Here is a 24,719-nt window from a genome sequence, read left to right on the forward strand (position 1 = left end):
TCACAACTCATATTCTACATTTCCTCAAACCTGCCGAAACCTCTGCAAACGTCCATTTTTAAGAAAAAAGTCATACATTGGGCCATCTGTTTTTCTGCTTAGCTCGGGAAGTTCTTGCACTTAAGTGAAATGGATCATCAGCGACACAGCCAGTAACAACTAAGAGTTTAAGGAGTATGGGATGTCAAGAGACGTTATCTGTGGGATATTATGCTTTGATATTTTTTGGGTCCATGTCCCAAGCAGTCTTAAACATGTCAGCCCATTTGTATGTGTTAAGCATCAACAGCATCCATATCCACTCTCAGATGTAGAGCACAGTCATTTGAGAAGCACTTGCATTACTGTGGTTACTTTGAAGTAACTCTCTCTCGCTCTCTCTCTCGTTCCCTCTCGCTCTCTTGCCGCAGCATGGCTATTGGATCCCAGATTTCTTTCTCATGCCACCAGAGGTCTGCACTTGGTAGAGTCCTATGATGTTTTTTCTTGCACGCAAAGCATATTATTCCTCATTAGTGCCAGCGAACTCAGACCCTTGAAATGCCACTGTCACTGGAGCCTGAAACATTAGAGAAGCCTTGCTCCTGTGATCACGCCAGCACACGAGGACACTAGACAAGCCTTGCTCCTGTGATCACGCCAGCACACGAGGACATTAGAGAAGCCTTGCTCCTGTGATCACGCCAGCACACGAGGACATTAGAGAAGCCTTGCTCCTGTGATCCAGCCAGCACACAAGGACACTAGACAAGCCTTGCTCCTGTGATCCAGCCAGCACACGAGGACATTAGACAAGCCTTGATCCTGTGAACTAGCAGGCACACCAGAACACTAGACAAGCCTTGCTCCTGTGATCACGCCAGCACACGAGGACATTAGAGAAGCCTTGCTCCTGTGATCACGCCAGCACCTCCTCAAACGCCTCCTCACACTCTCCCCTGTCCTCCCCTCCCTCCAGACCAGGATGGGATGGAGTTTAGTTAAGAGTGGAGAGGCTGGCAGCACACCTAGTCCAGTCAGAAACACTGAACCCATCTTCTGTAGCTGAAATGCTGTGTACACACTGGAGAGATCTGTTTTGATCTGTTTTGACTGGCAGTGAGGTCGTGCTCATTCCCAGAATCCCCTTCCCTGCATGCGTTCCTCACAGGAAATGAAGGTGCGCCAGCTCTTTTCCGCTCAGAATTATGATCTCATATTCATGTTCGTTAAACTTAAGACAGGGCTAGAGATGACTCCAGCCATTACAAAGAGGTGCTTTAATGTCTGCTGTCTTTTTATTGGCCCTCTTTCTTCTGGGCATGGCCTAACATCTCTCCCTCTCTCTCTCTCTCTCTCTCTCTCTGTCTTTCTCTCATTCAGGTTGACCTTGGTTTCCTTCGCTTCATCTCAGCCATCGGGACACAAGGCGCCATTTCCAAGGAAACCATGAAGACCTATTATGTGCGCTCCTATAAAGTGGAAGTGAGCTCCAACGGCGAGGACTGGATCACGTTAAAGGAGGGCTCAAAGCAGAAAGTGAGTGACATCAGAGACACACACACACACACACACACACACACACACACACACACACTGGGTCTACAGCGTATTGCCTCATAACCTTTTCAACAGGCTGTTTGACTGAGTTCATATGAGGTTGTAGTTGCTACCTTGTGAAATCACCAGTGGTTTTATTTAAACAGTTTTGTCATTCCAATGCGGATCCCTCATAAATCCAGTAGTACCACTGTGGTTCCAAACTAGGTGTGAGGAAAGATCCAACAGAAATCCTTCTGAGGTGAGGTGTCTCTTGACATTTACTTTTAGAACGTATTGTTGTATTGGTGATGTGTGCCAGAGTGCCAAATTATTTCTGGGTATTGTCTGCTAACTAAAAGGATATTATACTCATTAGTCATTTGCAAGTCTTTCAGGTCATTCCGTTTTCATTACCACAGTGACACAATAAATGTAAGGGACACAAACAGCCCTGAAAAACAAAGAGCAATGACATTAGCTAGTCACTGTCTACTGATTAATGATGTCATGGCATTGTAGTATGGTAGGAGTCTGATATAGAACAGGTCTGAAAAAGACTCTTGATAAAGAACAGGTCTGAAAAAGACTCTTGATAAAGAACAGGTCTGATAAAGACTTGATAAAGAACAGGTCTGAAAAAGACTCTTGATAAAGAACAGGTCTGAAAAAGACTCTTGATAAAGAACAGGTCTGAAAAAGACTCTTGATAAAGAACAGGTCTGAAAAAGACTCTTGATAAAGAACAGGTCTGATAAAGACTCTTGATAAAGAACAGGTCTGATAAAGACTTGATAAAGAACAGGTCTGATAAAGCGATAGGAACAGGAGGAGTCCAAGAGGGTGATTGGAACGGAGCTGTGTTTGAGCAGCCGCTCTGAGTACCTCTTCATCAAAGCACTCAAGCAAGGCATGACTAAAGCACACACACAAACACACACACACACACACACACACACATGATCGATCAGCGATCAGATCAGCACACAGGCCTTGCTCTCCCAGCACAAATAAAGCTGTCTGCCAGAGGTTACTGAGTCGTTGAGAGGTTGCTGTGGGAAAGCGCTGAAGCTCTGAATGTGTTAAGTGTAAATACAATATTCTCACCTCGAGCACGCACTTTTCTCCCCCCCTCTTGAGTGTGTGTCTGTTTGTTTATGTGTGTGCGTGTGAGTGTGACTGTTGTGTGTGTGTTTGTTTGTTTGTGTGTGTGTGAGAGTGTGACTGTGTATGTGTCTGTTTTTGTGTGTGTTTGTGTGTTGGTGTGTGTGTGTGTGTGTTTGTGTATGTGTCTGTTTGTTTGTGTTTGTGTGTGTGTGTGTGTGTGCATGGTTGTGCCTAATGAACGTTACAGAGCTGGCTTGGCTGAGCGTCTGATTAGCCATGCATGTATGTGTGTTTGCGTGTGTGTGCAGTCAAATACCCTAAGGCCCAATTCTCGTGTAGGTCCCAGTCTCAGAGGTGGCGTGGGGCCCATTTATGAGCTGCTGAGGCTGCAGTCCAGGGGCCTCATCACGGCACTGGGGGACGTGCTCATGGCATAGTTAGTGCAGTTGTGTGCCACAACCTCACGTAAACAAGAGGAAGAGAAAGAACAGGGGAGGAGGAGAGAGCAGAGGATCTCCCCTCTCTCTCTCTCCCTCTCTCTCTCTCTCTCTCCCTCTCTCCCTCTCCCTCCCTCTCTCTCTTTTTTACTTTATCTTACACGTTTGACAAGCAGTTCCCAGGGAATCAACCACAAAGGCTCCTGGGTAGACTAATAGCTGTGTGTGTGTGTGTGTGTGTGTGTGTGTGTGTGTGTGTGTGTGTGAGTGTGTGAGAGATAGAGATAGAGAGAGAGAGAGAGAGAGTGTGTGTGTGTGTGTGTGTGTGTGTTTGTGCGTGCGTGCGTGTGTGTGTGTGTGTGTTCTTACATTTATGGGTGCCCTAGATTTAGCGTGAAGAGTGTGTGTGCGCTTGCATGTGTGAGGCACACTTCAGCCCATATCAGCTTTCTATGCAGACACACACACATGGATACACACACACACACACACACTGCGTGGGCTGTCTCCGAGGGGTGGCAGGCCTGGCGGGCACTCAGTTGGAAAGGCCAAAGGGTTATGCCATCACTGGGGTCCTGGGCTGATTAGCAGAGGAGGGGTCTGATTGACACACTGGATCCTCTTCCTCCGGGCATCTCTGAGAGAGAATGAGAGAGGGAGAGGGAGAGGAAGAGGGGGAGAGATGGAGGGTACAGATAGACAGACTAAGAAAGATGTGAGTTTGGAGTGAGGAATCCATAGAGAAGAAATGACATGACTGCCCTTTTAGGTGTGAACCTTGAGTAGTGGTCTGTCCTGAAGAGGTTAATGGATGAGCTCACACCTCCTAAGAGGTGATTCTTCATCAGTGTGCTAGAGAATGGAAATCATTAGAACTAACATTCTGTCTTTTTCATCCACATCCGAATAACAGCAGTGCTTTGAGGAAGCTGACCTAAATACGCCCTCTCTGTCTCCCTCTCTCTCTCTGTCTCTCCCTCACCCCCTCCCCCCTGTTCCTTTCCTCTCTCGTTTTCTGGGGCAAGGCGCCAGGTGTTTCCAAGGCTTTGCAGGCCTTTGCTCCCCAGCTGATCTCCCAAAACAAACAACGTCAATTATTGATGTCTGTCTCTTTCTCATTGTGTCATTGCCAGATTTTTCAAGGGAACACCAACCCCGCCGACGTGGTGAAGACCCTCCTGCCAAAGCGCACCCTCGCCCGCTACGTGCGTCTGCGTCCGGTCGCATGGGAAAACGGCATCGCCCTGCGCTTTGAGGTCTACGGCTGCAAGATCTCAGGTGAGGTCCTAATAAAGATGTTACGCCATGCCTGTACTAAGACGTGTACTCTTTGGGTAAGGGGAGCATGGCACAGAAACACTGCGTGTTAAGACTCTGATGTTTTGAGTGTTTTGCATGTTGAGTGCAGCGAGTGTGAGGAAACCTTCTCCGTCTCCTCTGCTCTTGCAGACATCACCCCTGAATGTTTCAGTCATTCATTTAACCTGCTCCTCTTGCACTCCAACCCGCTCCTATGCAGCTCAGATTGTTTACTCACAGAGAGAGAGAGATAGATAGAGAGAGAGAGAGAGAGAGAGAGAGGGGTAGAGAGGGAGAAAGGAGAGAGAGAGAGAGGTGGATAGGGAGAAAGGTGAGAGAGAGAGAGAGAGAGGGGTAGAGATGGGATAAAGGAGAGATAGAGAGAGAGAGAGAGAGAGAGAGAGAGAGGTGGATAGGGAGAAAGGAGAGAGAGAGGGGTAGAGATGGGATAAAGGAGAGAGAGAGAGAGAGGGGGGTAGAGATGGGATAAAGGAGAGAGAGAGAGAGAGGTAGAGAGGGAGAAAGGGCTGGAGTTTTTTCGCTCATTTCTCTGACTGGAGTGCAGCGACTGCTGCTGCATTATACATGAGAGGCACATGAAGTTGATTACGTATTTATGGTACCTGATGTTTGGATGTAGCTCATTTAAAATGAATGGCAACAGCCGTAGAAGCCTCTGATCACTGAGTGTGCATCTATCTCTCTCACTGTACACATGCACACGTGCACACACAAAAACAGAGAAATACACAGACACAAATACACTTGCATGCACATATAGTCGATAGTGTAGTGTATCACAGTCCAGTTTACTATAGCCATCCAGGCCAGACACACACACACACACACACACAAATACACACACATACACACACACACACACACACACACACACACACACACACACACACACACACACACACACACACACACACACACACACACACACACACACACACACACAGCAACAGACACACACACACACACACACACACACACACACAGCAACACACACACACTCATACACTCCGTCCCGGTTAGCACACATCCATTTGTATCTGTGTGCTTTTTGGCAGTCTGCCACCCTCTCCTCAAGGCTTTGATTGTGGAGGATTTTATATCATTGCTCCCTCAATGTCATCTCTCTTTACTACGCTACGTGCAGAGCTCCTCCAACCTCAGAAATCCACCATCTTGGTCTCGCATATGGAAAGCCTATGGACCACAGTGTTGTCGTGTGCAGGCAGCGTTTTAAGATTATTTTAGGAATCTACTGCTGTGCACATCTGTGTATGAATTGATGAAAGACTGCCTGTTTGAGTGTGTGTGTGTGTGTGTGTGTGTGTGTGTGTGTGTGTGTGTGTGTGTTATGCGTCCATGCGGTTTTGAAGTCCCCAGGGCACAGCTGGACTTTGCCATGTTTGGGGGGGTGACCAGACCACACTCCAAACACATCACAGAAGCAAGATGCATTATGGGGTACCCCAGTGACATCATCAGTGTGCTGTGGTCTGTGCTCTGATGATGCAGCCAGCTGGGATGATGCTGATTGGGCAGGCTAATGAGAGAGAGAGAGAAACAGAGTGATAGAGCGAGAGATAAAGGGAAGTGTGTGGTGTCCATCATATCAGAGCGAGAATGCTCTTGTTCAGATGCAGTGAGTGCAGATAAAGAGGCCTACTCCATCTTGTTAGGTCTCCTTGCACACACACACCCACTGACACACATTAATAAGCCTCCTCTTCATGTTTGTAAACAATGCCAGCTGCGCGTGTGGCCAGACGGGCATGCATCCAAAGGCATCTCCACCCAGTGGACCGACTACCACCACTGACACACACATCCCACAATCCCTCAGGGGTGTGTCTGCCAGCCCGTGCTCCCCCAAAGCTGTCCCCGAGTCCCAGCTGACTGCCATTAACCTCGGCTGCTCTCCAAAAGTGGGCAGATTAAAATATACAAAAAAAATCATCAACATTCTGCAGCATGTTTTTGCCAAGTTGACAAGGAAAGGAAAGGTTGTTGACTCTTGGGGTTTTTCAGAGAATCAGACTTTTCCCTTCCCTCTTGCTTTTCTTCTTTCTGCCTCTTACTGTTAGAATTCCAGGCCCAGTAGGAAAGGGTCTCATATCTCCCCCCTCCCTCTCCGAGGCCCCTTTCAAAGAGAGACTCATTTCACCGTGGCCGTTTGCTGTCAGCTCCATGGAACACAGATCTCAACTCCCTGGTTGCTCTGGGAGACAGCTAGGGTTTTTTCTCCAGCTTCAGAGTGAGTGAGGAAGTTTGCCGTAGTACAAGAGAAAGTCAGTTCTGAGCCAGACCCTGCTCTGTCAGGAAGCTTTTTCTCAGAGTCAGACATTAAACCCCAACTGTGACCTTTCCCAGACTCTCTGCGGTTATTTGTAGCTATTAGGTCAGTGGGAGCAGATTGATTTGGATGATATTGCTCTGGACAGATTGCAGACAATAAAGCTTTGGCAGGACAGGGAGTCAGTGGTTTCACACACTCTTGCTTTCATTCACTCCAGCTTTCATTTTTTCCCCTTTCAGTTCAGCCCATGGAGTCCAGATTCCATCTGACAGTGAGATGTTATGATATCAAATAGGAGTCATTATCTTATGGAAACGGCACACAATGAATGAGAAGACTTGCACTCTGTGCGTCGCGGAGCAAACAGGCCAGCAGGAGAGAGGGCTGGAGACCGGACAGAGAAAACCCAGGGAGATGGATAGAACGCCGGGGTGGCGAGAGATGAAAGAGGGGAAGCGAGCGGGGGTAAGCGCTCGCTCTCTCTCTCTCTCTCTCGCTCTCCTTTTCTCTCTCCTGGCATCAGGTTAAGATAGAAAGGCCAGCCTTAATTAGACATCAGGAGACAAACACCGCAGGCAGGCAGGAAGATAGATACAGAGGAGGTCAAAGGAAAGGAGGATGAAAAGGGGGAAAGAAACACTTTTTCAGTCTGGCAAGCACAGACACTGTCATACACATACACACATGCAAACACACACACACACATGAGCACACATGCAGCCACACACACACACACACACACACACACACACACATGCGCACTCGCACATACACATACACACATGCACACACACATGCGCACACACGCAGAGTGAGTGAAAGAGAGAGAGAGAGAGCACACCTTTTTGCCTTTTATCTCTCCGTCTTCTCTCTCCTCAGGACTGAAGACTTGTAAGCCCCATGAAAGCCCATTGTTCGTGGCCACTCAGTGCCGTGATGCTATCTCTCCTTGTGTAATACCTCTATCTCAGCAGACTCTCTGGATCTCCGTCTGTTGCTCTCCTCTCTCCTCTCTCTCTTCTCTCTCACACTCATCTCCACGCTTTGCATCCTATCGGCAGATGGCAGATATGTCTTTGATTGCAGAGGGTTTCTTTCTTACCTGCTATCAAAGGAGAAGGACGGGAGAGCCGCAAGGAATGAAAGGGGAAAAATACATTTGAACATCAATGGAAATTCCACCTCCTATATTTACTCTGTCTCTCTCTTTCTCTCTCTTTCTCTCTCTTTCCCTCTAAACCAGAGTACCCATGCATGGGCATGCTGGGCATGGTGTCGGGCCTCATCACAGACGCCCAGATCACAGCCTCCTCTCACACGGACCGCAGCTGGGTGCCGGAGAACGCCCGCCTGCTGACCAGCCGCTCAGGGTGGATGCTGCCCCCACAGCCCCAGCCCTTCACCAGCGAGTGGCTGCAGGTGGACCTGGCGGAGGAGAAGCTGGTGCGTGGCCTCATCATCCAGGGCGGCAAGCACCGCGAGAACAAGGTCTTCATGAAGAAGTTCCGCCTGGGCTACAGCACCAACGGCTCCGAGTGGAAGATGGTGATGGACGCCACTGGCAGCAAGCCCAAGGTGAGGATGAGTGCTCCTCCAGAGTCATCCATATCCAAGGAGGAAGGAGGTGTTTCATTATCGTAATGCTAATCAATTCATCCAAACCATTGAAGCGCATTAGGTCTTAAAGTGTTTGGGATGGAAAACCACTTGGCCCTCAAGAGATTAGCATGTTTCGGTGCTTCCCTGGTTGGCATCATGCCTCTCTTAGTAAATGAGCTCATGTTAAGGAGCCTTTAAACAGTATTGGTCAACTTTGTAAAGGACAGTAAAATAGAGAGATAGAAAAAGTTGGAGAGAAGAGGAAGAAAAAATATGAGTAGACCACAGATGCATGTGTCAAGATCGTCATGCTCCACACTGTGTGTGTGTGTGTGTGTGTGTGTGTGTGTGTGTGTGTTTGTGTGTGTGTGTGTGTGTATCTGTTAGAGGTTGTTTACAACACTTACAACCCATACAACGACCAGGCTGACAGGAACATAAAGATGTCCCTGGCATTTGATTTAAAAGCAAGCGAAAGCTTGATGTTCCGCCGTCCTCCTGTCTCTTCTCCCCCGCTCGCTCCCTCTCTGTCTCCCGCCTCCTTCTCCCTTTCATGCCTCTGCTCTGAGTGAAGTGGAGTGAAGGACAAATGTGGGAACGGCACTAGAGGCCATTCATTCATGCGCTGTCATCTGCGTTGTCTCTGGTGCACCAATGGAGTCTTGTCCCCTCTTCCTCATCAAGGTAAAGGTAGTTCACAGGCCCGGCTCCCGGCTCCCTGCTGTGTGTCTGGGTCTTTTACCCAGCGCGTCCCCCACCACGGAAATGGCCGTGGCCGTGGCTGCGGCGCTCTCGGCGAGCGGAGCTCTCTGTTTCTGGTCCTCCACTCTGTTCAGTTGATCAGAGACAAACGAGCAAAAGACCCCGAGGGCCTCTGTAGAGAGGGACGGGGAAAATAAGGACACCCTTTTTTTCTTTTCTCTATCCCCTTTTCTCCGCCTCAACATCTCCCACCTCTTGTCTCTCCACTTGTCTGATATGAACTCCTTTTCCCCTCTTTTGTCTGGCGCTAGATCTACGAGGGGAACATGAACTATGACACTCCTGTGCAGAGGAGTGTGGAGCCCCTGCTGACGCGCTACGTGAGGGTGTACCCTGACAGGGCCACTCCTGCAGGGCTGGGACTGCGACTCGAGCTCCTGGGCTGTGAGATTGAAGGTAGGCCTCCGGAGCTCCACCAACAAGAACACACACACACACACACACACTCACACACACACACACACACACACACACACACACACACACACACACACACACACACACACACACACACACACTCACACTCACACACACATAGTAGCATCTGCTCCATCTGTGATTTGCTTATTGGTCCGAAACAGATGCCTGTTTTTTTTCTTCTTGTAAATAAAAACCTTGCAACCTCTCAGTACTTAGAATGACAGAACAACTGTGTGATGAGATGTAAATGCTCTTCCTTGAGTGTATTTGTAATCAGGGAGAGGCTTGTGTGTGTGTGGTTCATGGTGACTGATGTGGACTAAGGAATATAGAAAGGGTTCAGGGCGAGTGTACAGAAGCCATGCTGCCCAAAGACCTCATGTACATAGGAGTGGTTCCTCCCCAGAGTATACATCTGTGAGGGGGAAGGCATCTCTCAGCTCCCCCTCAAGACAGTTGTCCTGCAGATGCGACTTCAAAGGCAGGCCTCCCCTCCCCCTCCACCCCGCCCAGATTCCCTTTCCAAAAGCTGAGCCCCAGAAACAGATGGAGGAGATCTCTGTCCACCTGCCCCAGTGGATTAGTGCATGCAGGCTCATTCAGGCTGTCTGTGTAAGCCCTGGGTGTCCCGCTGGGGCTGGGGCTTGGGTTGGATCACAGTGCTTGTTGGTGTTAATGCCAATGCATACGCACCCCCCCACCACACACACACACACACACACACACACACACACACTGTGTCTACAGCTCAGAGGCATGTTCCCACGGCAACATCATCATGTACACAAACAATCAAACAAGGCCTTGGCCACAACAGACATTACAGAACACAAGCTTCCAGAGATGACACACACATCAGTGATTGCCAGTGCACACAGACAGACATACACATAAACACACATGCACACATGCATTTACACACACACAAACACACAAATTCTTGCACACACAGAGACATATGCGTACACACATGTCTCAGACCCATTCACCCTGTGTGTACCCTGTGTTGACCTGGCACACATCTCCATTGGGTAGACTTTGGTTTCTCTCAGATCCCCCTTTTTCCTCCTTCCCCTCCCTTTTTGTTCTCTCTCTCACTCACTCTCTCTCTCTCTCTCTCTCTCTCTCTCTCACTCCTTCTAACCCACTCTAATTATATCTCCCTAATGTATCCCTTCTTTCCTATCTGTCCCCTCTCTCTCTCTCTCCTAGCTGGGGAAAGCCCAGTGAGCCCAGGGATGAGATGAGACGAGATGAGACTCATTAAAGCTCAAAGTAAACAGAGGGGCTCAGCCGGCTGCTACCAGTCCGCTGCCCACTCCACCCCACCACAGATCAGGGGCCCCACACTGCAACATGTGCCATGCCACTCCTGCAGGGCCTCCCCTCATCCAAAGGGGGCCCTTCATGGCCTAATAACAGGTCTGCTGGCGACCTCAGCAGCAGTGTGGCTCAGGGCGTGCCTGCCTGCCTGCCGACCAGCAGGAGCAGTGTAGGCCTGGATCGGCACGCACATACTATTTATATCGCCCGGATCCAGTGGACAGAGTAGGGTTCATTTAGCCCAGATCCAGTGGACAGAGTAGGGTTCATTTAGCCCAGATCCAGTGGACAGAGTAGGGTTCATTTAGCCCAGATCCAGTGGACAGAGTAGGGTTCATTTAGCCCAGATCCAGTGGACAGAGTAGGGTTCATTTAGCCCAGATCCAGTGGACAGAGTAGGGTTCATTTAGCCCAGATCCAGTGGACAGAGTAGGGTTCATTTAGCCCAGATCCAGTGGACAGAGTAGGGTTCATTTAGCCCAGATCCAGTGGACAGAGTAGGGTTCATTTAGCGGGCTGAACTGAGACAAGAGCGTGTATGTTTGCCGAAGCAATTAAACATCACAGATGAAATGGCACTGACGACATGGCACTGACGACATCTCTCTCTTTCATTTTCTTTCTCTCTCTCTCTCTCTTCAATTTCAATTTCAAAGAAGCTTTATTAGCATGAATGTTTTCCAACACTATTGCCAAAGCATACACATACATACATATTATATACACATACATAAAGACAAAAATAGTTGAATAAAAATAATAATAATCAACAAATCAACAAAATAATATACATAGACTAGGGTTGGACGTCTGATCTTTGTCACCTATATGCCTTCTCTCAGCTTGTGGCACCCATACACAAACTGTGCTGCGATCTGCACTGTTCGTTCTTCCTCACCTAGGAGGACTCTCATTTTTGATTCTTCATCAAGTCCTGCAAATTGAGGACATTTTTGAAGAAATTTAGGGTAAAAGATATTTCTAAGTGGGGTGTTTTTGGTGCACCTCAGAAGGAAATGTTTCTCATCTCGCTCTGCGTCTAGCTCCCACTCTTCCTCCCACGACGCCGGCCCCCAGCACTACAACATCGGCGGATGAGTGTGATGATGAGCAGGCCAACTGCCACAGTGGAACAGGTGGAACAGGTGATGACTACGAGCTGACAGGTGCTAACGCCACCCCAATGAGACTGCAGCCCTGATCCCTCTCGCATGCATTCACACACTGGCACACAAACACACACATACTCATACACACACACACACACACACACACTGAGACATACACATGCACATGACTGAGCACACTGACACTGTGACAGACACACATGCCCCATTACACCTGGAATGCACCTGATCAACTAGCACCCTACTATATCAGTCTGTCCCTCTTACTCCTGATCAATTATCACCCTACTATATAATTCTGTCTCTCTCTCTCTCTCTCTCTCTCTCTCTCTCTCTCTCTCTCCTGATCAACTAGCACCCTACTATATCAGTCTGTCCCTCTTACTCCTGATCAATTATCACCCTACTATATCATTCTGTCTCTCTCTCTCTCTCTCTCTCTCTCTCTCTCTCTCCTGATCAACTAGCACCCTACTATATCAGTCTGTCCCTCTTACTCCTGATCAATTATCACCCTACTATATAATTCTGTCTCTCTCTCTCTCTCTCTCTCTCTCTCTCTCTCTCTCTCTCCTGATCAAATAGCACCCTACTATATCAGTCTGTCCCTCTTACTCCTGATCAATTATCACCCTACTATATCATTCTGTCTCTCTCTCTCTCTCTCTCTCTCTCTCTCTCTCTCTCTCTCTCTCTCTCTCTCTCTCCTGATCAACTAGCACCCTACTATATCAGTCTGTCTCTCTTACTCCTGATCAACTAACACCCTACTATATCAGTCTTTCTCTCTCTCTCTCTCTCTCTCCTGATCAACTAGCACCCTACTATATCATTCTGTCTCTCTCTCTCTCTCTCCTGATCAACTATCACCCTACTATATCAGTCTGTCTCTCTCTCTCTCTTGTACTCCTTCTCTGTCTCTCTGTACACCCTCCACACCTGCACAAGGGCCTGTTCTAGCACCTGTTGTGTCACTCTTACACTCATTCAGTATCTGACCTTGAGGATCATGAACCGTGCTCTCTCTACACCCTTTCTTCTGTGCATGTACACACACACACACCCAGGCACTCATGCATGCACGCACACACACACACACACATATAGACACACAGACAGACAGACACACAGACTCAGACTCAGACTCAGACTCAGACAGACAGACACACACACACACACACACACACACACACACACACACACATCAAGACACCCTTCTGCTAGCCTGCAGTCTCTTGGTGTGAGTGAGCATACTGGGCCCACTATGTACAGAACAAGGGGAAAGTAGGTCTTTTGAAATCAGAGCAATGACGAGCACTCATCCCCCCCCCCCCCCCCCCCCACTCTCTGGATAGAATGACACTAATGAATGAGTGGCTCTTCCACAGAACCCACCTCACTTTAGTTCAGTTCAGCCAGGCAGAATATCCTACGCACAGTGACTCACCAAATCCACATTGATTTCAAAAGAAAACAACTCATTATCGGTATTATCAAGCTCAACAGTTCAACAGCAGAGATGAACTGCAGACAGAAAACAGTAAACATACAACAATTCCCTTAAAACAGCATGGCCATTAGATATAAATAGTTTGAATAAAGTATAGTAAAAATGTTAGCGCATGTCCTAGCGCATTGCTAACGTCTTTTTTCCTGCTGTCCAACAGGAGGTACCGTCGTGCCAGAAACAACGACAGTGTTGGAGACCGTTCCAGTGGAGCAAGGTACATTTCTTTCACATTTTTTCCAGAACATTTCTCTTTCCCCATTTTACTGTTGATAAACATCTTGATAAACTCTTTAAACTCGGTGTCTTCCTGAGGGCCTTTTTCTGCCCACATCACAGCACTGATTGTGTTGCCAATATGCCTCTTCACTGTGTTTGCGTCTGTGCTGTGAGGCTGTTCCGGTGTGGCTATCAATCAGTTATATGATAATGGACTGCATCTTCCATGCCCTTTACCTTAGGCACTCTCTCTCTCTCTCTCTCTCTCTCTCTCTCTCTCGCTCTCTCTTTGTCTTTCTCTGTGTATCTCTCTCTCTCTCTCTCTCTCTCTGTCTCTCCTGCCTCTCTTTTAGCTGACTTTGACTAATTAAAATAGAAGCTAGTCTGTGTTTGCCTGGTAACTACTATGGTAGTGGATGGACAGACTAGGATATGGATTCAGGAGAGCAATTTAGTTAACAGCATATTCCTGAGGTGGACTGAGCTGAGGTGAGGCTCTGTGCGTAAGACACTGCGCTCAGAGAGAGAGCCTGAGACTGGGTCAGGAAGACATCTCCTCCTCCTCCCCGCTCCTCACTGATCCAGCCCTAATCCTTTCAGAGATGGAAAAGGCAAAACAAAGCCATTTTAATTGGAAACGGGCGTATGTTCCTGAGCGCTGGTGGCAGAGAGCCTGCCCTGTGGGTTTTATTGGGAATTCTTTCCCCTGTGTTGCCTGGGTAAATCTACTTGATGCTGCGTGTCGAGGTGCAGGTCTGACATTCTTATTAAAGGGAATATCAGCTCCCTCTCTTATGCAGAGAGGACAGAATTGTGGGCACACAGACAAAAGCCCACTAGCGGTTAGCGTCTCCCTCAGTCTTTTCTCTCTGTCAGTCTGTCTGTCTGTCTGTCTGTCTTTTCACACTGCCGTCTCTGTCCTATTCATCTCCATCTAATTCTCTTCTCTCTTTCAGCCTCTTCTGGAGGTTTCTCCATTGCATTGAGAAACATTCTGAGGCTCATTTCTATTCCCCTCCTTCATCTCTATCAGTCTCTGTCTCACTCTCTCTGCGGGGGATTGTCTTGGGGAAATGCTGCTCTAATATATTAGCCATTTGCTTTAAAGAGCATCGCTGGCCTCATTAAAAAGCTGCCCCTTGCTGAGGGCTTTAAGTGAAAGCTGCCGTCTTATCTGGGCATGCTATTAAACTGTCTCGCTCTTCCTGTTTTTCTCCCTTTTCCTCTGCTTTCCTCCCTCTTCTTCTCGTCTTTCTGTGTTGACATTCTCCTGATCTCTTTGTGCTTCTGTTGCTTTCCATCACAGTGTAACCATGTTAAGTTATGAGTGATGTTTGTTTTATAATGGGACGTGCGTATGCAGCCTGTAACACATGTAGTCTTCTTCCCTGCTCTTGCCGTGTTCTCCTTTTTCTTTGTTCAGTTTCTGTTGTTGGTGGCATACCTTTCAGCACATCAGTCTTCCATGTTCTCTACCATAGACCTCTGCTGCCCCCTATTGGGCCCTATCATTTGTTCAAGTCTGACAAATAAGGCATGGGATATTCTAGGTGCTTGTTGCATGTCTGCTGCAGCTGTACATGTAAGTCATGATAAAGTAGCATGGTATTGTAGCGAAATTGAAATATATGGTTGCTGAAATTCTCTGTTTTTGTTTGTCTGACAGGTTTTACATGGTTTGCCTGTGACTTTGGCTTTCATGAGCCATCCTTCTGTCGTTGGAGTTTAGAAGACAACGGATTCCGGTGGCAGATTCAAACCAGTGGAACACCCACCCTTAACACAGGACCTAATATGGACCACAAAGGTGATGAAGAAAAAGAAAGAAATCAAATACACAAATACACACTTATAATTATTTACACTAAACCCTTTAGTGACCAAAGGAAATGAAGCTCACAACTACAGTATAATATGACTTGCCTGAGTATAACTGCCATCCCTTTATCCTACATGTCCAATCTAAAACGGCTCAATTCACTTCCAACTCCTCAGGTGGCTCAGGGAACTTCATCCTCCTGTCGCCGGGGGTCCATGAGACTGAGATGGCCCGCATCGTGAGCCCCGAGGTGGCAGCACAGGGGTCCGACCTGTGCCTGTCCTTCTGGTACCACATGGTGGGCTCACACATCGGCGTGCTGCACATCAAGCAACGCAAGGAGGGAGCCAAGGGCCCAACCGACAGCCTGCTCTGGACCGTGAGTGGTCACCAAGGCAACCGCTGGAGGGAGGGGCGTGTGTTGGTGCCCCACTCTAGTAAAGCCTATCAGGTACGGTTCTCAAAGCTGACTCCAGTCCACAAGACCTAAATGTCAAACATTCATTCCTGACCAAATGAAAGATCATGTACTAACAAGCTAATGTAAGACATGTTGTGGACAATACAACTATAGTAAAATGGACTTCCCCTGTCCAACAGGTGGTTATTGAAGCTGCAGTTCAAAGGAAAAGCTTTGGTAACATTGCTGTGGATGACATCCAGATTCTGGACAATCTCAAAATGGCTGAGTGTAAAGGTGAGTGTACATGTGCATGTGTCAAGCCTGGTGTTATATTGCTTTTGGACTGAGTCAAATCCAAAGGCCGTTATATGAGCTAAGCCCATGCCAACCCGTATCACCCTGTCTGCAGATCCTGACATCTCGACGGAACCCACGCTGCCTGAAGACGACCTCAATACAATATGTACGTCGTTTAAATTTGTTCTCCTAAATCTCTTCTCACTGTCTTTTCTTTGGCTTGGTGTTTTCCATCATGACTGAAATGTTTCTTCTTGTTTGTACCGTACAGTCGAGGGGACCACAGACTTCCCCCGCATGGTGGAGAGCAGTGAGATCGGAGGAGGCAACATGCTCAAGACTCTGGATCCAATCCTCATCACCATCATCGCCATGAGCGCCCTCGGGGTCTTCCTGGGTGCCATCTGTGGCGTGGTTCTCTACTGTGCCTGTTCCCACGGGGGCATAGCAGACAGGAACTTATCCGCTCTGGAGAACTATAACTTTGAGCTGGTGGACGGGGTCAAGCTCAAGAAAGACAAGCTCAACACACAGAACTCGTACTCAGAGGCATGAGCCCACCATCCCCTAAAAATAGGGCCGAGCTAAATGGACTGCTGAGGCTCTCTCACTGGACGAGGACAAGGCTCTGGAAGTTTGTGGGGAACCAGTTAGAGGTTGGGACTGAGCCATGCTTTTCTCAGGAGCTGCAGTGAAAGGAACCTACCAGTAGGGGGACACTGTGTACAAAATATGAGGAAAAAAAAACTACATCAACAAAAAATATGTACAGATGATTGAGATTATTATTTTAATTTTATTTTATGAATTTTTATGATTAATATTATTTTGATGTTGTTTTACTTTCTTTTTTTACAATCAGATGCTGGTGTTGAGACCAATATCATGTTTTAAGTATTTATCTTTTACTCTGAGAATAAAAACTTTATTTTTATTTTCAGAATGTTTTGTGTTGAAAACCCCAAATGAACCATGATGCGAGAGACGGGATGCATCATCAACACTCTTGCTGATCCTGATTCTATTGTAGGGAGGAAAGCATCTATGGTTCCAACAGTGCCTTTAAGTGCATCTCTTTTAGCATTCTCTGTGAATTTCACTTCTGAAGTTTCAATGGTAGGAGCGTTGTCCGGTCTGCAAAAAATAAGAGTACATTATGGAGCGTGTATGTCAAGACCAACATATTGTACATACGTTTTAATATATTTTAAAGCCCCCACCACCCATCACTTTTTAAAGAAAAAACAAAATACAAAACGAAGTAAATGGATTTTAAAAGCTGCAGTATTCCTTTTTCTTGGGTTGTGTGTTGTAAATAGAATTGTCTGGCTGTTTTGTGAAGGTGAACAGTGTGCTATAGTCTTGTTTTAGTTTTTGTTTGTTGTTTTACCAGCCCTGTGTGTGTGTGTGTGTGGGTATGTGTGTGTGTGTGTGTGTGTGTGTGAGAGAGAGTGTGTGTGTGCGTGTATGTGTGTGTCTGCGTCTACCCAGCTAGTCAGTTCCGACACATGAAACACACATGTAAACCACCATATCACCCAGCTCCTCTACCCCAGTGTAGATTCACCAGTGAGCAGAACTAGAGAAGAATCATGTGACAGGGGGGGAAAAAGACGTTCCTCACGCATATAAGCCTAATGGCAGTAGCAGAAAGCGACACGATATTATGTAGCAAAATTAGTTCCATCTGTGATTTGTCTTTGAAGCAAAATATCCCAAAGTCTCTGTCCCCTCACTTTGTATGTCGTCTCTCTATTATTCCCTCTCCTTTGATCTCTACGGCCCTCTATTTGCACATCTGACATTCTTCTTCTACATTCTCACAATCTGTCTGTCCTCGTCACACTCTCTGTACGAGGCTCTTTCTTCTGCTCACCATCTCCCCTAGTGTTAATTCAGGAGAGTTCATCCCAGTAGTTGTTGCCTCTCAGAGACAAAGAATCATGCATGGAATATCTATCAAGAAACCAAATAGACTTTTTTGGAAAACTACAGGACAAAAAAAAAAGAATAAATTGCCTTGCAAACTGAGTGGGACAGTGACGTAAGCCACATGTAGTCATGTTGTAATATATGTGTTGTCTTGGAAAAAGTGCTACTTTCACCATCATTGAAGCTTGAATCCTCTATGGCCCTGTGACTGGGGGGACAGTTGTTTGTAGGAATGGTGCTATTATCGGTTCACGGGAGCCTGGGGCTTTAGCACTCATTATGTCACATCGCTGGCCTCCTCACAGACCCCTGCCATCTCATTGGCCATTTCATAGGCTGGGGGGCCACGGGGGTGACCACTGGATACTGGAGCTGAGTGATGCCATCTGGGAAGCTGGCCATTGGCTGTCGAGTCTTGACCAAAGGACTGTGGCCTTACCTGTCAGAGGTCCTTCACTGCACCTTGTTTTAAGACTATATTGCAATCATTGACCCACTCACTCAGTTCTACACATGCTGTTGGGAGTCTATGTGAGAGAGAAAGGATGGCTGTTGAGATGAAACCACAGTGAACAGAAGGCATCATGAGAGGAAATCGTATGATTTATTTTGTGTTGCTACTAATATTGCGCTAAAACATTAAAAAAAATGGGTATGAAGAAGAGTGATCTTTGGAAACCACCAAGCTGTCAATACTGACCGAAAAGTCAGTAGAGAGTTTGGTTTTTCTCTAGTATTTCTAGAGGTATATGATCTGAAGAGTTGAAAATGGGGTTTCTCTGTTAAAGCTTCTTTGGTATATTTGAGCTCTGTGTGGCAATCCCATGCTCTGGCCGTTGGCAATGTTATGTTCTGGACTGACGGGCCATTTTGCAACATCAACACCGAAGAACAAGCTTCGAGTGGATAACTTCAGTCTGGTAATTAGAAAGGGTGGACCATTTAGCGTGAATTAAAAGCAGAAACAATGTTGCACTGATAAATATATTTAAAAAGCTGTTTGTGTTTATAGTATTCATGTTGTTTTAAAAAAGAACAGAAAAAATAAACAAAAAGATTCTCAGTGTTTATTCTTTTTTCCTGTTTTATATAGTTTCAGACAATGTAATGAAATACTGAAATGTATATTGATTACATATATATTTCATTTCATTTTTTGAAAAGGTATACAGACCCCCTAGAGTTAAGTCCCACCCCACTATGTACACAGCCTATTATTTCTTGAGTTTTAGTAATGTTATTCAAATTTTGTGCAATTTTTTTTAACAGATGAAGAGAAAAAAATGACTTTTATTTTCAATACTGCTTGTGTAATTTGCTGTGGTAGGAGATAACTAAACAACGAATAAAACAGCAAAGCCTTAAAATGGAGATTAATGTTTTGTATTCAAACACACACAAAAATTATGAGAAAAAAGAAAATCAAAGTTCTGTCTTTTATGTCCTGACGTGAAATCATGACAATGACATTCCAAAGAACCCACTCAAATAAATGTTTTCTTAAGATATGATACATGTTGATGTTTTTGTTGGTGGTGGGGTTGTTCAGTTGCTATATCACAATTTGCAATATCTATCACTGAAATACTTCATCATAACTCCTAAGTCCAGAAGACTAATTGAACAGTGACATTGGAGCCAGTGGACATGTACGGCCATAACTTTATCACCAAAGGCACTTTGACATTCCCCCTTTTCTTAAACTCCTAAATTCTGGATTTTCCATCTGTATTGAATGGGACTGTTAGATTGTGCACAAGCACACACTGATACAGAGCCATGGAAAGTAGGTTTTGTAGCACTGTTGCTTGTACCCTCACTGCCCAGCCTCTGTTCAGTAGGGGACCAGAGGAGAGATGTAGGTGACAGGAAAGGAACACCTCTCTCTCAGTCCTCAGTGTGCACCCACACAGACATGTACCACCCTCCCTGCTGAAGGAATGAGAACATGTCAATACAGGGAGGGAGAGGAGAATGAATGAGAAGATGTACATACAGACAGGGAGAGGAGTGTTGCTTTAGCTAAACTCGGCTGCAATGTAATCACATCTTTGACCGATACTGAAGATGTTTCTAATCATCCATCCTTTTCCTGCATCTTCTTGTAACAATCGCTTGTTCGTTGTAAAAGAAAGTGCTTGTTATTGTCATTTTGTTAAATTGGACTTAAAATGCTTTTGTACTGTTCATGTTTGCTCTATGTTCAGTTTCATCGTACATATGCAAATAGTATTGTATATGCATATACAATAGCAAACAGATGAAACATTTGGAATGATGTGACATTGACACATCAAGAAACACAAAAATAATGCTAAACATTTGGTTGACTTGGAAAATATGTTAATTTGGGTGCATTAAAAGGTTTTCTGGTTTGACCATTTTTCATATATTTTCATCAGTACACACATTGTATTTTTTACTTCAACTCACCATTTCTCAAATAAAATGTTTGGAGTTTGATGTAAAAATGAAACCTTGTAACTGTGTCTAGTGTTCAGTCAAGACTTTCATGGTAGCTCTTGGAAATTCCTTGCAAACATTGAATAATACAGACAATCATATTACAATAAAAAGTAACTAAAGAAATGAAGGGTTTCTGTGTGAGTTTGTGTGTTTAGCGCTAAAGTGTGATGTGCACATGAGTATGGTCGTATGTGCCCTGTCTAAGCCCAGCAGTCTCCTGTGCATAAACGGACAGGGCACTTGAGGGCAACCTTTTAGACTTGCTCTACCCTTTGTTGCATCCACAGTGGATGTGTTTGTAGACACTGTGAGAGTTCTAGAAGAGTGGTCCACAGTGGATGTGTTTGTAGACGCTCTGTGAGAGTTCTAGAAGAGTGGTCCACAGTGGATGTGTTTGTAGACACTGTGAGAGTTCTAGAAGAGTGGTCCACAGTGGATGTGTTTGTAGACACTGTGAGAGTTCTAGAAGAGTGGTCCACAGTGGATGTGTTTGTAGACGCTCTGTGAGAGTTCTAGAAGAGTGGTCCACAGTGGATGTGTTTGTAGACACTGTGAGAGTTCTAGAAGAGTGGTCCACAGTGGATGTGTTTGTAGACGCTCTGTGAGAGTTCTAGAAGAGTGGTCCACAGTGGATGTGTTTGTAGACACTCTGTGAAGTTCTAGAAGAGTGGTCCACAGTGGATGTGTTTGTAGACGCTCTGTGAAGTTCTAGAAGAGTGGTCCACAGTGGATGTGTTTGTAGACGCTCTGTGAGAGTTCTAGAAGAGTGGTCCACAGTGGATGTGTTTGTAGCAGGTCTGTGAGAGTTCTAGAAGAGCGGTCCACAGTGGATGTGTTTGTAGCAGGTCTTTAAGGGTTCTAGAAGAGTGGTCCACAGTGGATGTGTTTGTAGCAGGTCTGTGAGAGTTCTAGAAGAGCGGTCCACAGTGGATGTGTTTGTAGCAGGTCTTTGAGAGTTCTAGAAGATTGTATTCAATCTCATCTTCCCTCCCTGAGACAAAGATGGTGGTGCTGCCTGTTTTTGTGGCTGAAACATGGATCCAGATTACAGACATAAGGTCCCAGATGACAAGGTTAGGTTGAATTAGTGTGTGAGACGGGCCTGGATCCAGCTCTACAGGAAATGTTAGACGGCAGTTGGAAAGTGACAGAAGTGCCAATGATATGATGATATTACATGGATCGGCTGCAGCTGGTGGGTTTCCAAGGTGATCCATATGAAAATATATTCAGTTTTTTTATGCGAAAAAACACTTAAATGGATTCAAAACGCATGGGTTTGTTCATGCCCTCCTTCTTGACTGATCACATGACCAATGGTTTCCCTCTGCGCAGAGAGAGCTACGCATGGTGTTGTGTGGGAAGAAGTGTAGCCCCAGTAGAATAGACACTGTGCTGTCCTTTGGCCCAGTGCAGCACACAAACATTTATAAGGGAAGGGACAAATCACTGAGGGCAAAGCAAATCATCCTGAACACTAAAGTCTTTTTTAGTGACTACTCAAATATAGAATATGAAGTCCACTTTTCCTTGATTCAATGGTAAACGTTATGTCTCCCATTTCTCTTGTTTCTACACCTTGATTGGAGTCTATATAAGGTGTAACAGGTTGCAGGGTGGGCAGTGCAGTAACTGAGGAATCAGGTCACAACTGGCAGTAAAAAGAGGGTTTTTAATAAAGTTTGTCACTCAAAACAGGTACAACTCAGGGGTTTCCATAAACTCAGGCAAAGGATCCTTCAACACAACTTAAAAGTCCAAAACACAAAATGTTCTTGATCCCTCTTCTTGCAGGGTTTTCCTAATAAACATAAACTTAAACTACTTTCCTTGTAGTCGGTTGCCAGTGGGTCTGTCCAGGCGGTTTCCGGCTTGGGGCTATCCTTCCCCCTTCCGGTTGTGGCCTAGTAAGCGCTTCACTAAGCGCTTCCATGCACGCTCCCAACGCACGTCAGGTGCGCTCTGCTCTCTCTGGCTCTCTCCCACACAACAGGCACCACCTGCCTTATCTGCTCCTGCAATTAAGCACCTACACCTGGGTGCCTGCTGCATTCTGGGGCCTGTAGTCATTGGGCCGGCGGCCATCTTGTGGTGTGGCAGCCAGTCCTCCCGGGAAATGCCACACCCCACTATAAGCTGGCCCACCGTGATGCCACAAAGGTCTCACAAGTGATGCATGTCAGAGCAAACCCCAAACCATGATGTTGAAGGAAGTGGCTGCAGAGCTCAGAGACAGGATTGCGTGGAGGCATAGACCTGGGAAAGGCTCTGGGACACATTTACACGGAGCCTGGATTGCCTGAATCCGGAAACATTTTTGGATCCGGTACCTTTTTTTATCATGTTCACACGGAGCCGTGTCAAGAAAAATGTGTGTTTACATGGAAACGCTGGAGTGGAGCGGAGTGGTTGAATCTGCTGTAAAGACGTCATGGAGCATGCGCATAAAATGACATAGGGCAGAAGTCGTGATCCAACTAGCAATCTTCCGATTGCTGAATGACTTCTATCACCTGAAATCACTGTTACCACAGCACTCAAACAGGACTAGTTAGAATTGCGCACTTCTCAATAATCCTCATTTGTGTTAAATTACCGTTTTGGAACTTCTGTCTATAATTAAAATCTTTTCACGTCAGATTTGCTTTAACACTTTTAAAAACAACAATGGTCTGATGCAAATACAATGAAAACCTACCAGCTCATCTTAATGAAAGAAGTAAGCTAACCCAACTTAAATGGCATAGAAAGTTGTAGTTACTTGAGTGATACACTTACATGAACTCATAATTGAACTGCAGCCATATTGACTCAGTCATTTTGAGATTGATCAACTTCTGGCAGACCTTCAAGTTATGTGTATCAATTCCAATGTGTTGTATTAACTCATTTGATCTAAATTGACATCACATACAGTGTCTGTATTCGAAAACGTGTTCGCCTCGCAAATCATATCAACCATTATTACTGGTTATAATAACTGTGTTATCGGATAGTACAGTGTGTATTTCTCGGTAACTTTTGAAAAATCTAAGCGAGAAAACGACGCAAAATGTACATTTACATACAAAACACAGCTGTCAGCGGAGTTTGGTCCGCCATTTTCGTTCACAATTTCCAGATGCTGAGGGAGCTGGCGCACAGAAATGTGGCTAATAAGCAGCTTCAAGGCTGCACCGATGCTAAGGGAAGAGAGGTCGTAAGACAGCGGGTCTGTCTTTTCTGTATTTAAATGTACAATTTTCAGCGTTTTCTCGCTTAGATTTTTCAAAAGTTACCGAGAAATAGACCCTGTACTATCCGATGACATCGTTATTGTAACGGCCCATAATGGTTGGTGTGATTTGCAAAGGCGTCAGTCAGCCAGATTTCTAAAATGAGCACATTAACGTTCAATAGCCTAACGTCCTTCAGCGTACCAATGTCACACGTTATCATACAATTTAAAAGACCGTTCAAAAACACGTTTTTTTTAAAGATACCCTCACCCGTAAGATATCTCACGTCAGACTTCATAAGAGATCAAGTATCAACACAGCCAGCATTTTAAGAGTTTTCGAAAAGACCCAGTACATTGCAAACATGTTTTCATCAACTTCATGCCATTTGAGCTTTAGCTGAAGATGTTTTTGTCATTTCCTGGCTTTCAGATTAGTCATTTTCATTGTGAAATTGTTTTTGTGTTAAGCAGCTTTGAACAGTCAGATTGTAATTGAATAAATGCATCAAATAACCCACATTGCATCTTTTATGAGGATTGGGCTATTTCAAAAAACACTATTGTAAAAAAAAAAAGCGTCTAGATTCCATTAACGCAGGTTACAACCCTAAAACAGGATGAACGACTTCACACTCTGCGTTTTTGGGATCTAGACAAGCGATCTATTTAACGTCGACGCAGCGCACTCACATGCTGTTGTTTGTGTGAAGTAGAACTAGCCAGGCGTAACGATACACGACACGTTGACCCAGCTAAACTCAACAGCTCAGTTAAGAAATTGAAGAGAGAAGAGAGACATTTGATAAAGTGAAGAGAGAAAATCGAGAAAGTGAAGAGAGAAATTCAAGAAAGTGAAAAGAGAAGAGAAAAATTCAAGAAAGTAAGAAGAGAAGAGAAACTTTTCTGTGTTTTTTGCTGTCCTTATAGGTAATGATATTCTCTCTTTTATTAGC

The 24,719-nt window shown here is 45.7% G+C and overlaps 1 protein-coding gene across 1 annotated transcript in view; it reads left to right on the forward strand.

The window, feature by feature from the left end:
- nrp1a (neuropilin 1a) overlaps positions 1 to 17,390 on the forward strand; it is a gene marked incomplete at its 5' end in the record, with an annotated part of 118,995 nt that extends 101,605 nt beyond the window's left edge. The window contains 11 exons of the mRNA XM_080855536.1: positions 1,363 to 1,518; positions 4,196 to 4,340; positions 7,916 to 8,247; positions 9,285 to 9,429; positions 11,820 to 11,942; positions 13,571 to 13,627; positions 15,296 to 15,436; positions 15,625 to 15,899; positions 16,049 to 16,145; positions 16,261 to 16,314; positions 16,420 to 17,390. Coding sequence (XP_080711662.1) covers positions 1,363 to 1,518; positions 4,196 to 4,340; positions 7,916 to 8,247; positions 9,285 to 9,429; positions 11,820 to 11,942; positions 13,571 to 13,627; positions 15,296 to 15,436; positions 15,625 to 15,899; positions 16,049 to 16,145; positions 16,261 to 16,314; positions 16,420 to 16,703 — 1,809 coding nt within the window. The 3' untranslated portion in view covers positions 16,704 to 17,390. The remainder of the gene's footprint in view (positions 1 to 1,362; positions 1,519 to 4,195; positions 4,341 to 7,915; positions 8,248 to 9,284; positions 9,430 to 11,819; positions 11,943 to 13,570; positions 13,628 to 15,295; positions 15,437 to 15,624; positions 15,900 to 16,048; positions 16,146 to 16,260; positions 16,315 to 16,419) is intronic.
- Between the last annotated feature and the right edge of the window lie 7,329 nt (positions 17,391 to 24,719).

Source organism: Sprattus sprattus, assembly GCF_963457725.1.
Source record: "Sprattus sprattus genome assembly, chromosome: 17".
NCBI classification, from domain to species: Eukaryota; Metazoa; Chordata; class Actinopteri; order Clupeiformes; family Clupeidae; genus Sprattus; species Sprattus sprattus.